The sequence below is a fragment of the Coffea eugenioides genome, chromosome 3 (assembly GCF_003713205.1).
Source record: "Coffea eugenioides isolate CCC68of chromosome 3, Ceug_1.0, whole genome shotgun sequence".
In the NCBI taxonomy this organism is placed as follows: Eukaryota; Viridiplantae; Streptophyta; class Magnoliopsida; order Gentianales; family Rubiaceae; genus Coffea; species Coffea eugenioides.
In genome coordinates, this window is record NC_040037.1 from 148,441 (window position 1) to 161,319 (window position 12,879).

At 38.5% G+C, this 12,879-nt stretch overlaps 2 protein-coding genes across 5 annotated transcripts; one reads left to right on the forward strand and one right to left on the reverse strand.

Annotated features, from left to right (window-relative positions):
* The first annotated feature begins 3,568 nt into the window (after positions 1 to 3,568).
* Positions 3,569 to 7,791, forward strand: LOC113764732 (probable receptor-like protein kinase At5g18500). Of its 3 annotated transcripts, XM_027308709.1 has the most exons (9): positions 3,569 to 4,095; positions 4,393 to 4,492; positions 4,588 to 5,247; positions 5,347 to 5,451; positions 5,635 to 5,757; positions 5,842 to 6,012; positions 6,181 to 6,310; positions 6,800 to 7,012; positions 7,162 to 7,791. In XM_027308709.1, the coding sequence occupies exons 3-9, from the start codon at positions 4,607 to 4,609 to the stop codon at positions 7,267 to 7,269; spliced, it is 1,491 nt and encodes a 496-aa protein (XP_027164510.1). In that variant the 5' UTR covers positions 3,569 to 4,095; positions 4,393 to 4,492; positions 4,588 to 4,606; the 3' UTR covers positions 7,270 to 7,791. The 3 variants fall into 3 exon arrangements, with proteins under 3 accessions (XP_027164510.1, XP_027164509.1, XP_027164511.1); XM_027308708.1 differs by lacking the exon at positions 4,393 to 4,492; XM_027308710.1 differs by lacking the exon at positions 4,393 to 4,492 and having other exon boundaries at positions 3,570 to 4,095; positions 7,174 to 7,669.
* LOC113764733 (pto-interacting protein 1) lies at positions 7,783 to 12,248 on the reverse strand. 2 transcript variants are annotated; one of them, XM_027308712.1, is made up of 9 exons: positions 11,974 to 12,248; positions 11,226 to 11,263; positions 10,818 to 10,936; positions 10,197 to 10,447; positions 9,969 to 10,095; positions 8,872 to 9,145; positions 8,637 to 8,769; positions 8,390 to 8,476; positions 7,783 to 8,201 (listed from the first exon to the last, which is right to left on the reverse strand). In XM_027308712.1, the coding sequence occupies exons 3-9, from the start codon at positions 10,897 to 10,899 to the stop codon at positions 8,070 to 8,072; spliced, it is 1,086 nt and encodes a 361-aa protein (XP_027164513.1). In that variant the 5' UTR covers positions 10,900 to 10,936; positions 11,226 to 11,263; positions 11,974 to 12,248; the 3' UTR covers positions 7,783 to 8,069. The 2 variants fall into 2 exon arrangements, with proteins under 2 accessions (XP_027164513.1, XP_027164512.1); XM_027308711.1 differs by lacking the exon at positions 11,226 to 11,263.
* Positions 12,249 to 12,879: the final 631 nt, after the last annotated feature.

Consider the following 12,879-nt stretch of genomic DNA (forward strand, 5'->3'; position numbering starts at 1 on the left):
GCTATCAAATTCGAGCTGAACATAGAAAAATTTAACTCATTAGTTCGCGAGTTGATTGGAAAATATGTGTTATACAGGGAAATTACACTTTAAAAAAAAAAAAAAAAAAAGAGCATCACCATGAACATGTTCGTAGACATACGTATACACTCATATTGAAATTGCTATATGCGTTAAGAGTATATACCACAAGGATTCTGTCGTGTATTAGACCAAGTAATTCAGGCCAAACACCAGTATAACTAAACATACCACTGATGCCCTGGTGCTATTAAGAATTAAGGTTTGCTTGTCTGTCCTCAAACTTTCCACCTGCTTCAGAAAAGCCTAATTAAATTAGTAACAACTAATTAAAAAAGCTATGTACTCCAATTACGACATCCTCTCGTCCGAATTTGCATGTTAACCTGTCTGGGATAATCTCCTCCTCGAATTTGGGTCCTGGGATGACCCTATTTAGATGAGTGTTAAGCATGATCCTCCTTTCTTTTCTTCTTTCTTCTCCCCCCCCCCCCCCCCGGGGGTGAGAAAGGAGGCTTTCTAAGGTCAGTTACATTGCTAAACTCCTTTCCATATATGCTTAACATTGATTAAACTAGCTAAGATGGCCCAGAAGGGGCAAAAAAAGGAAAAAAGAAAAACAACATTGTGAAGAAGATTCCAACAAGGGTGCAAGAGCCCCGATCCTAAAAAATAACGTCTCAGCCGGCAGTATATAGTAAGGCCTAATTTGGGGTTGCAGTGCTTTTGGTTATTTAAAAAAAAAAAAAAAAAACGCCTCTAGGTGAAAAAAGAAAGTATTTTTGAGGCGTTTAGTGAATTTCATCCCATAAAATTAGGAGTGAAATTTTAGGTATTGAAAGTACAGTTAAAATTTGGTGCTTTTAGAATTGTTTTTGTATTTTACAAAATAAACTATTAAATTTAATTATTTTATCTTATATTATGAATGAAATAAAAAAGATAAATACATTTCAAAAATTTGAAATTACACATTATTTAATACGATAAGGACTTATTATAAACTACATCTCCAAACAGTATAGTTAAAAACACTTGAGGACTTAATAAATGCTTTTATTAAAAATTCTATTATTATGTAAAGTTCTCTTTAATACGTTACCTCCACTCCCTAATCGTGATTGACTTGGGTATTTTTTGGTATCAACGCCACGCGTGTTTGTAATTAATCAGTAACCAACCACTTTGCAACTTCACCATTTGCATTAATTCTATTATCCCTCGGATGTTGACTGTGCACCAGAAAACAACAAATATACATATATGCTGCTGCGTCCGCGAGAGAAAAACACATAAAAAGTTTGAAAAAAACCTCAAAAATGTTTTGGTTGACAGCAGTACGAGTTTGATGGATCAACAATGAATGAATAAACAGTATGATGAACGAATTGACAAAATTATCCCAGTACTGCCGTCCAATCCAGATTTGTACGTATGAGCATGGAATTGAAGCGAGTTTGTTGATGAGAAGTATTTTTCCACTTGAAGAATTTCTATTCTGGAAGAATTCAAGTAGGTAAATTTTAATGGGGTTCAAGAAATGGCAAACATTTCAGAAAATCTTTGTGGTTACTTCATCAACTCTACCATGGAAGAGGTGCTTGAAATGAAATACTAGCTAGCTAGTGGCTTTCACGCCAACCATAAATAAAGAATGAAGCAGTCGACTAGTACGAGGACATATATATGTATGTACTAATATATTATAGAATGAAGCGGCCGATGTTACATATTCGTTCATCTCACAAGACAAGACAAGACATAATATCTGGTGAATTCTACCACTAATTTTTATACCTTGCTTTGCTTGGTTGACCAAATTATTAGCAGGCAAACAATAGCCAACTTTCTTTTTCTAGCCCATGCAGGTATGCAATGAGGATGTACTACTTTACTTGTCTGGGCAGTTGGTTGTAATTTGTCTCCGGAACCAGCAAAGGGTTTCAGACTTTCACCGCAATGGATCCTCTGTTTCACATCCTGTGCTACTATCTGTCTCATTTTTTATTATATTGCTATTTCTCCTACATAAACATCATGTTTTAATTTTTTTTTGTTTCCTTAAGATTCAATAACTATTAATTGAATAAAAAATAAATACAGCAGCTTAAAAAAAGCAATATATAATAGAAAATTAAAATACAGTAGAAAATTCATAAAAAATCTCATTTTTTATGCATTTTGAATTTGTTTAAATTTGTGTGTAACTCAATTAATAGTTATTGAATCTTAAGGAAACAAAAAAGAACTAAAACATGATGTTTATGTAGGAGAAATAGCAATATAATAAAAAGTGAGACAGAGTGTGACACAGAATGTGGGACAGAAGATCCGTTGCGGACTTTCACTGGCTGCAGGCAGGCTACCGTACATACATTCCTCCTTGTCTGTCTTTTTTTTCCTCTTTTTTTTTTTCTTGGGGTCTTTGGTAGGTGGGTAGGCAGTAGCACAACTATCGTCTATTGCTGAAGCTGATTTACTTGGCGCATTCATCAACCCACCCGCAACCCGCACCAGATGATCATGATTGACGAGCTATATACCCAAGTACACCTTCTTTCCTCATCTTCGGCACCTTTTTCTTCTACCCTTTTTCCCAGTCAGTTTTTGTACCTGTACTATAAAAGCCTATTACTAGCATTTCCACGAGAGAAATTGCCCCCGGGGGTCGGGCCCCGGAGCTGGGGGCAGCACTATTAAAACTGGCAACTGGCATGGTAGGGGCATCCAGCCTGTTTCTTTGACTTCCAACCGACCGGGCTAAGGTTGCATTTCCCAATCATTAAGTAGTAGGAGCTGTTCAAATTAAAATCCATTTCACCAACCCCGATTTCCCCCCCCCCCCCCCCCCTCTCTCTTCCTTCTTCCTTCGCCGCTATTAATGCACTACCCTTTTTTTCCTAGATAAATTTCTTAGCAAGGAAAATGTCTGACAACTAGGAATGACGGGTTTGTTTGGATTGGGCTTTATTTCCCCAAATTTATTTACTTACATCATCATTACAATTTTTAATACATCTTTTTACCTTCTCAATTACCTTTTTATCTCACATACATCACATCACAAAAAATGCTACAGTAAAAATATCTCTAATAATTCACAATCCAAACAGACTGGGATGTCATGAGTGTGTGTTTGGAACTCGCCATTTGGGGCCGCTGCTAATACACTTTTTGTACAATTTGACCTTTCAATGGAAATTACCACTGGTACTAACACCTCGCTTTTGTCCTCAGTGGCACTGATTACTAGTAGACTCTTACTATAATTTATAAATCTAAACTGATGCCATTTCACTCTATTTTCAAACAATTTTGGTTAATAAGCTTGTTAAAATTTTCAAGAAGTACAGCAGTGCCTTCTTGTGAAGGATAACTACTTAGTAGTACAACAACAGCAGAACAAATAGGATAGCAGCAGTTAGCCCATCATATGTAGCAGTAGTATTTTTCAATTTTTTTTTTCTTAGTACTCTGATGATCTGTCAGAGTCACCTTCGAGGCACCTTCAAGTTTCAATTTTGGGATGAACCCATAAAAGGGAAAAGCAAACCATAAAGTAGCCCTCAACTTTCATGCTTCACTTCTACTGTATGTTCCAACATAGAGGCCTCACCTACCACTGATAACTCCCTGCCCTCTTCTTAGTAGCATAGCATTCCTTTTGTTTTTCTTTTAAGTTTTCATATCGCCACCGTTGCTTCCCAGACTTCCATGTGGCCTCTGCCATTACTAATTCAATTTCCCCAAAGGGCCACTTTCTTCAACTGGACTACTGCTTAACTTATTCAAGTTTGCTTGTTCTAGAGAATAGCAGCAGCAGTAGTAGTTCTTAGCAGGATTCCCATTTAGGAGAAACCATAAAGGAAATCCTGCAAAAGTTCCTGTATACTTGGGATTCTTGATAAAGTGGGAGTTAATTTGGGAGCCTAAACTTGCGTACATTTCCAAATGTGTTTCAGGCCTCCTCTCATAAGAAGAGATCTAGGGTTCAGAGTTTTCTCTGTAAAGTTGTCAAAATAAAAAGCTATTGGAGAGAAAGGTCCCTCGTTCTTCAATCTCATCAAAATAGAGGTAAAAGTTTGAAGCTTTGCTTGAATTTCATTGCGATTTTGTTCATTACATGTGGAACATTTTGCTGTTTGCTGCTTCAGTTGCTGTTCATTTCTTTTCTTGATTGGTCTCTGAAAGTCTGCATACGGTCCTCCCGTGTGTTTGGATAATGTGTATTGGCTCCATCTTTAACGTCATATTTTTTGGGCAATCTCTCCCTCTGTTTTATGTCAGAACTTTGTGGCTCCTGAAAATTGTTCAAGCTACTATTTTTTGTGATTCATTGGTTGCCTTTGCTCAACCATTTCTCTTATGTAGTGCTGCTCTTTTTCTTCTTGCTGATGCAAGACAATGTATACCTGGGCTGACAGAAGGGCAGTATGAATTCGGCTAAAGTAAATTGCGTTTTAAATTAAAAGTGAGTATTAGCTAGAGCAAGAATGCCATCACGATTTATATGGGTTAGTTACCACTGCAAACTCTCTTCATGATATCTCGGTTTTCTTTCTGCAGGTGCTTTCATTTGTTTAAAATGGCATCCGGCCTTAACTTTGAACTGTCAAAGAGAACTCACATCTTTCATCTTAAGGTGTGGGTTTTAATAGCCATCTTTGTGGGCTTGTTCCTTGTGTTTATTGTTTTGGTTCTGCCATTTTGTCTGTCACGTAAAAGATCAAAAAGAGGCAGTGCCACTCTTCCAATTAGCCAAATTCCCAAGGTATCAAAGGAAATTAAAGAGATCAAGGTTGACCAATATTCAGCCAAAAATTATGCTGCCCATGATATTGATTTCCTTACCCTTCAGGACAAGTTTAGTGATAAAGATTCAGATAAGCTTCTTAGCTGTGAAAAGGCCATGAATGCTGATAATAGCAGTCAATATGATTCCTTTACTAATTTGGAGAAAGAAGGTGTCGCGTGTGAGTCAGGGGAAAAGGGGGGCGCTGGAGCAATATATAATTCACATCCAGTAGCTGTTTCTTCCCCTTTATCAGGTCTTCCTGAGTTTTCTCACCTTGGTTGGGGTCATTGGTTTACGCTTAGGGACCTTGAAGTTGCAACCAACAGATTTTCCAAGGAAAATGTTATTGGTGAGGGTGGATATGGAGTTGTTTATCGTGGCCGACTGATAAACGGCTCTCCTGTTGCTGTTAAAAAAATCCTCAACAATATGTAAGTTCTCGGATGGGTTTATATAAGGTACCTCAAGTATTCTACAGAACCTGATAAATAATTAACAAGAAGCCTTTTCTCTTGTTTCTAAATGTGCAGAGGGCAAGCAGAGAAGGAATTCAGGGTTGAAGTTGAGGCTATTGGTCATGTCCGCCACAAAAATTTAGTTCGACTTCTGGGTTACTGTATTGAAGGAACTCACAGGCACATTACTGCTTAAACCTGTTTCATCTTCTTTTCATTTGTGCATTAGATTTAAATGAGATGCAGATCGGCATTTTGTTTGAACCCTTAAAATTTACTGATCAGGTGGTTAAACCTCAAGGCCTTTTTCATTTAGCGAGCTAACTTTACTTTACCTCTGTTGGACTTCCCTATAAAATTCAGGTTGTTGGTATATGAATATGTAAACAATGGAAATCTAGAGCAATGGCTTCATGGAGCCATGAGCCATCGTGGTTATCTTACTTGGGAGGCTCGTATGAAAGTTTTAGTAGGCACTGCAAAAGCGTAAGTCCATCTACAAACTTCTTCTTGTCTTTGAAGTTATTCTTAGGCTCCATTTTAAGTTCAAACGAGATATGCTTCTTGCAGTCTTGCATATTTGCACGAGGCAATTGAGCCCAAAGTGGTGCATCGAGATATAAAGTCAAGCAATATACTCATTGATGATGACTTCAATGCTAAACTATCTGATTTTGGTCTGGCTAAGCTGCTCGGTGCTGGAAAAAGTCACATTACAACCAGAGTTATGGGTACCTTTGGGTGGGTATTTATATCAGTTATCCGATCTCAATTGGACAAAGTTTCCTTTTCCTTACTGCTTTCTGTTTACGAGCTCTCCAATTAACCCAAACTTGGCTCTTCTTTTTCTGACATTCTCTGTTCCTCCCCTCCCCCCCCCCCCCCTTCCTCTTTCTTTAACCCATATAGATATGTTGCACCTGAATATGCAAATAGTGGCCTCCTAAATGAGAAGAGTGATGTTTATAGCTTTGGGGTTGTGCTCTTGGAAGCCATTACTGGAAGAGATCCTGTAGATTATGGTCGCCCTGCACCTGAGGTATGATAGACAGCAATGTTGGAACATATATACATATGTTTGTCTGTAAATATCAAAGGTTTTGGCCAAAGAAGTGGCATGCTTTTACTAAGGCGTAGACTGGATTGTTTAAACTTGAAAATGTTTTGATTCAGATAAAAGTTGTCATGAATCATATGAAACCGCACTTTGCAATCTTGAGCCATAATCAATCACAATCTGTACTTTATCTACTTTCCCTTCCTCTGTTTTCCAATGTTTTCTTGAACCTACAGTATCCAAGTTTGATATAGAAGTTTGGAGATACACATATTCATGGTTTAAGATACTCTAGGCTTGATTTTTCAGGAAGGACTATCCTTCTTGGAAGCTCTACCGCGCTTGTATCCAAAATTTTCTTGACATGTATTGTGGGTTCAACTAAAGTGAACCTTGTATTTCTATTAGTTACACCTTTGATTTTATTTTATTTTATTTTTTTTTCTTTTTGGGTTGTTGTTGTTGTTTCAGGTAAACTTAGTTGACTGGCTCAAGGTGATGGTCGGGAGCAGACGCTTTGAAGAAGTTGTTGACCCCACAATTGAGACCAGGCCACCAACAACAGCCCTCAAACGGGCTCTTTTGACCGCTTTAAGATGTGTTGATCCTGATGCTGAAAAGAGACCTATTATGAGTCAGGTTGCTCGCATGCTTGAATCAGAAGAGTATCCAGTATTGCGAAAGGTCTGGTTTGAACTTTTAAAAGCTGAATCTGTTTCTCATGTGGATATCCTTTGCTGTATAGTCAGTTTTGGACATTGCTAATTCCTCTTTTTTGTGGGATGCCACGCCAGCATTATTAAGGTTTGATAGTTGATTTGACTTTGGCTCAGTTGCACAATCAGGGTGGTAGAAGACGAAGAAATCAACCAGGCTCTCAGAGGGAGAATGACGAGACAGATAGGAGCGAAAATCCGATTTTGAGAAGAAGTGACGGCTAAACATTGCCCGGCTAGCAAAACCATCCTGAATGATGATGAACGGCCTTCCAAGGTTGTGAGCTGCTGCTGCTCGTTTAAAAGGCAGGCTCGGAAGTGAGCTTGTTGTGGTGGACTGTATCGTTTTTGGCCTTTTTGGTCTGTCGCCTTACCTATATTATAGATAAAGAAGATAAGAAAGATAAAGATGATGGGAGGGAGCAGTACAGTAGAAGTTTGTACAGGCAGGCCTTCGTCTCTTGTTTCCATCTTGTTATTTACACACACACACGCACCCAAACTCCAGTAGATAGATATAATGGATATTATAGGTGGTTCGCGGACGCATAATGCAGGTTTCTTGAAAGGTATAATGCTCTGTACTTGAAGGATGTTCCAATTTTCACGAAAAAGGTTTGTTTCATCGTGCCAATCATAATAATAATACGGGAGGGGGGGAGACGGAGTGTTTGCAAAAAAGATGGTTCTACTTGGCCTGTGACAAAACTAAAAAGCAATCAATAATATCATCCTCTTTTTTTTTTTGGTTTTCTGCTTTTTGAATCACTCAGTCCATACAATACAATATAGTACTAGTCAGTATACCCTTTTGATACTTCAATTTCAAAGAAAAATAAATTGTGTACAAAAGATTCATAAAAAAAAAAAAAACAATTATAAAGTCAAATGCATATTTACGTTGGACTTGGACGATTGAAAATCAACTCTCTACAGTTTTGTGAGTGAATGCCTGAATGAAACTAGACTGTCTACTTCCTTTCATGCCGGTTGCTTAAATCAATCAAACCAATGGCTTTGCGCAGTCACAGGTTTGGTGTTTCACTGGAAGCTCCACTTCGAGCATTCAAAAGAGGCTGCAGAGCTTTTACTACGATGCTCATGTTCGGCCGGAAATCTGCTTCGTATTGCACGCACAAGGCAGCGACGGCAGCCATCTGTTTTGGAGGACCCAATCATCGTAATATAAGCAAATGAGCTTTGAAAGGAAGAAAAATCAACAGACTGACTGGTGGCACGAATTAGGTGCGTTCAAGAGCAAATGAACTTTGAAAGGAATGCACTATAAAATAAAGAGCAGAGGCCCTGAACATGATTCTAGACCAAAGAGAACAGTAATTATTACCTTAGCAACTGCCTTAGGAGGGTATTGATCCTGTAGTCTAGCATCAACACACTGCTTCACCTTATCCTCACTGAGTTTCGGAGTCGCCTAATTCATTTAAATGTGAAACCATCAACTATAGAATGCTGATGATCAATTCTAATTGAATCCCAAATGGAGACTGACACCGTGCAAACAAATCTTAGGAGAGGAAAAAAAAGATGAGAATCCTCCATCACTAATACGACCAATGAGATAGACCACATACCCACGTTACCAGACTCTGCTGTCCTCGTGGCAACGTATGATCCACAGGTTTACGACCAGTCAACAGCTCCAGAAGAACAACACCAAAGCTGTAAACATCACTCTTTGCACTCAGCTGCCCAGTCATTGCATACCTGCCTCCCAAAATCAATCAGGATCAGACCAACTTCAAAATAACCAAAACTCAGCACAAAGGTTTATCTCTATAGCCACTACACAAGACACGAAACACTTACTCTGGAGCATGATAACCAAAAGTCCCCAGGACTCGAGTAGAATGAAGGCGTGCTGCCATGTCAGGGGCTTGATTTGACAAATCAAAATCAGCAATTTTGGAGACATCATCCTCGAAAAGTAAAACATTGCTGGACTTAATATCGCGGTGGATAATATGAGGCTGCACCTTTTCATGCAAATATTCGAGGCCTTTTGCAGCCCCAACAGCAATTTTAACCCTTTGGGCCCAAGATAGCACTGGACCTGGCTGAGCACCTTTAACACCTTTTCGTCCTGGATCCACAGTTGCACAGTAATTCAACACAATTGAGACTAGCAACAATACTGGACGAATAAATTGAGAGTTCAAAAGTCATGACTAGGGAAAATTTTTCCTGCGGTTTTCTTAAGTGGCATACTGTGAAGAAGCAAGTGCACAAACATTCTTCCACTGCAATAGAAAGTTTGACTTCAAAAAGGTGCCATTGTTTTGTGTTTGAGTCACCTTCTTATTCTAAAGCTAAAGCAGCTTGAAAGAGAGTAAGGCTATCTATATAACTCCCTCGATCTTGCCCCTTTACACTTTGAAGAAAAGAAAAACCCTCAAAGAGCCCAAAAAATGTGGAAGTGATTTCTGTGTTCCGTGATAAGAACAGATTATAAGAACCTCACTATGATTGCAGATTTACTAGCTCATTAAAAGCTTGAGTTGTCAAGGACGGAGTACGTGTTTATCTACTCAGATGCATAAACATCATGCATTAAGCAACAGCAAAGAGGGATAGTACCTCCAAAGCAGTTATAAATGCTTTTCAAGTATCGACATTGTTTAGGTGCCAAAGAAACTCTAATTATGCAAAACCATATTCCAACGAGAGGACAGCTGAAAATGCAATTGCATCAGTATTTATACTGATGCCGTCATATGTACCAGATAAGAATGGGAAAACTTTGAAAAGAGGTTAATCATATTTACTCTTTCACTGTCTTTATGAAACTTCACTAGCCCAGGGGTAAATGAAGGAGTTCCCTACACAACTTACTGTGTAAAACAATCTTCACTTGGCTGCAGTGGCAATGTCTAAGTTCATCAAAAGAAAATATTTTCTTAACATACCATGAAGAATATCATGCAGAGATCCATTGGGAGCATACTCATAGGCCAAGACACGGAGACCACCATCCACAGAATAACCAAGAAGCCCAACAACATTTTCGTGTTTCAATCTTGATACCATAGAAACCTGGAAAGCCATGCACCAAATAGCACAAGTAGTAATTATCAATTATCTAGATCAAGTACCTTTTTTGAAAAATATTACAAACTAAACTTCACGGCCCCAACCTGTTCCAAGAAATCCTGGTCTGGTTGCTTACTGGAGTCTAACTTCTTTATGGCTGCAGCCTGGCCACTTTTCAAGACACCATGGTATACCCTTCCATATGATCCCTCACCAATCAAAGCATTTGTACCAAAGTTATCTGTGATGTCCTTCAATTCATCAACTGGAATAGCTGGGACAGCAATTGGCTGGATCCTTTTGGCTGGTTGGTCCTTTGGAACTGATTCTGGGACACGAAAGCCTGCATTATTACCTACAAAGCATTTACTGTAAGTTTTATTGTGATGAGGTCCCTTCGAAGATTTACTAACGAGAATTGCAGAAAGTAACAAGTGAACAGCAAGCAGTTAAGTTGCACAACATTACTGTGACAAAGTATGTCTCCTTGTAGCTTAGAAAAGCCAAAAGTTTTCTTCAACAACCTAATTAAAAATGTCTAAATGAAGCCATGGCAGGTGAAATCAAATTATGTACATTTTCTATCTCATATTCAAGGTAAAAAGAGGCGGCTTTCAATAGAAACTAAGAGGTTAAAAATTCAAGCAGGTCACTCTAGCCCATTAAAGTGACATAGAATGGAATTAGCTATTTCAGTAGAAATACAAGTCCAGAATGAAACTCACCTGCAAAGTTATTTGCTGTAAATGGTCCATGATCATGTGTCTTTTGCATGTCATCTTCCGAACAACAACCGAAGCAGCTCATGGTTTATTTTGTTCAACCTCTGTTTTTCCCTTGTAATCTGGTTAAGCAGTATGACTAATTATAGAAATGAAAGATAAACCATGGGTGCTCAAGAAATAAGAACATAAAGCATTTGCTTCGTTGCAAGTCCTTATTATTATTATTATTTTTTTAAAAAAAAATTAAAGGACAGTCACCATATAAATGGCCAAAAGTAGTGGTTCTAGATACAAGACAAGTATTCTGATAAGCAACTTCGTATCTAGAGCTGTTGTTTAGATGGTAAAAGTTGTTTTGAGTAACATATAAGATCAGAACACATCCAAGTTGGTGTTAGGGATAATTACACCGGTGTGCTTTTCTCCAAGATTTGGATGCGTGGTGCCTGCATGTCGTTGTAAGGCATAAAGCCAAGCGCAAAGCAACATTTAGGTCAATAAGTGAGTGTACAGCAAGTAACAGAAGCGCAAACTTAGTTCAAAATTTTGTCCTCTACAAGGGCGGTTATTTACACGTAAAACCAAAAAAAAAGAGTCAAATAGATGAATCAAGCTCCAGTTGGAAACTATTGCGCTGCAATGCTTCAGAAACCGTAAGCAGTGAATTAAAATAAGGACGATACAAGTTTTAGCTTGAGAGATGAAATGAAAAGACAATAGGAAACTTAGAAGAAAGCATCATCCTGGCAAGTAGGAACAAGACACAGGATTTCAGGGACATCGAGGCGCTGACACACATGCTAAACGGTAACCAAAAAAAGACGAATTAATCAAATCAATCAATCAAGGACGGTATCTAAAGAAGCAAATTCATCACTGGTTCACCCTTTCCCTCCCAAAAAATAATTTAAAAAAAAAAAAAAAAAAAAAAAAAGAGGAGTGGAACCCGGAAGCACGAAAATAAAATTGTAATCCTACTTACTTAATTTGCAGCAAAGTACAAGTATATCAAAGCATCCGCAAATAATCATCACGAAGGCATTCACAGTCCTAAAGCAGAAAAATTCAATCTTTCCAAAGTAATCAAGGCTCAGGTTGGAGCGAAATTCCCAAAAAAAAAAAAAAATCGAGAGATGAAAATAAAGCAAAGAATCACCTTTGGCTGTTGGGGGAGTCTGGTCAGCGCAGATTAACGCTGGAGAAAGAAGAGACGGTTTAAGTAAGAGTGGAAGCTGTGGGTTTCTTTTTTTTCTCTTTTTTGGGTGTTAGGGAGGGAGAAGGAACCAAGACCAAGAAGCAGTTAGCTACAGTTGCAAGGAAGGTAGCGGTAGCTGTAGTATAGTGGGGAAATGTGGGTGGCGGTCCGGTGGACAAAGTCTAAGCAAAATTTCTGAACAAAGGCTAGACTAGACCAGGTAAGCAGTAGTATAATTTTTTATAGGAGTGTATATAAAAAAGGAAAAATAAAAAATGGGCTACTGGGTATAAAATACTAGTATAAATCCTAGACACAAATACGAGTCCTAGCAGGAAGAGTTTTTTTTTTGTTTTTTTTTCAAGCAAAAGTACTTGGATTGGGAGTGTTGGGAGGGGAGAAGCGCGTAAGAAGAAATGTGGCGTAATAATTACAATTGTCAGCGCGGACGAGGTTCAGTCCATGATTGGGGCGGCGTCACAACTCACAACTCATAGATCGTTGAGATCAGATGGGGCGGAGTTTGTTCGTTCATTTACGGTCAAAGGTTCTCTTGTGCGTGTTCGACTCCACCTGATTTACCCATCAAACAATCAATCAGCAACACAAAAAAGTTGAAGAAGAAGAATGGGCACTTTTATTGGTGGCCAATGAAATTGACGAGTTATTGGGCCCCAAACCACCACAAAACAATAATAATTTATATATAAAAAAAAAGACACAATCAGGATCCTTATTAGAGGATAGATGATGTTCGTTTCATTTCTGAGTACCCATTCAAAATTTCAAACCACAGCTGGCTGGCTGGCTGGCTGGCATCTGGAGAATTAATTACTTTGGAAATTTTCATGATTGGCGTGCAGCACT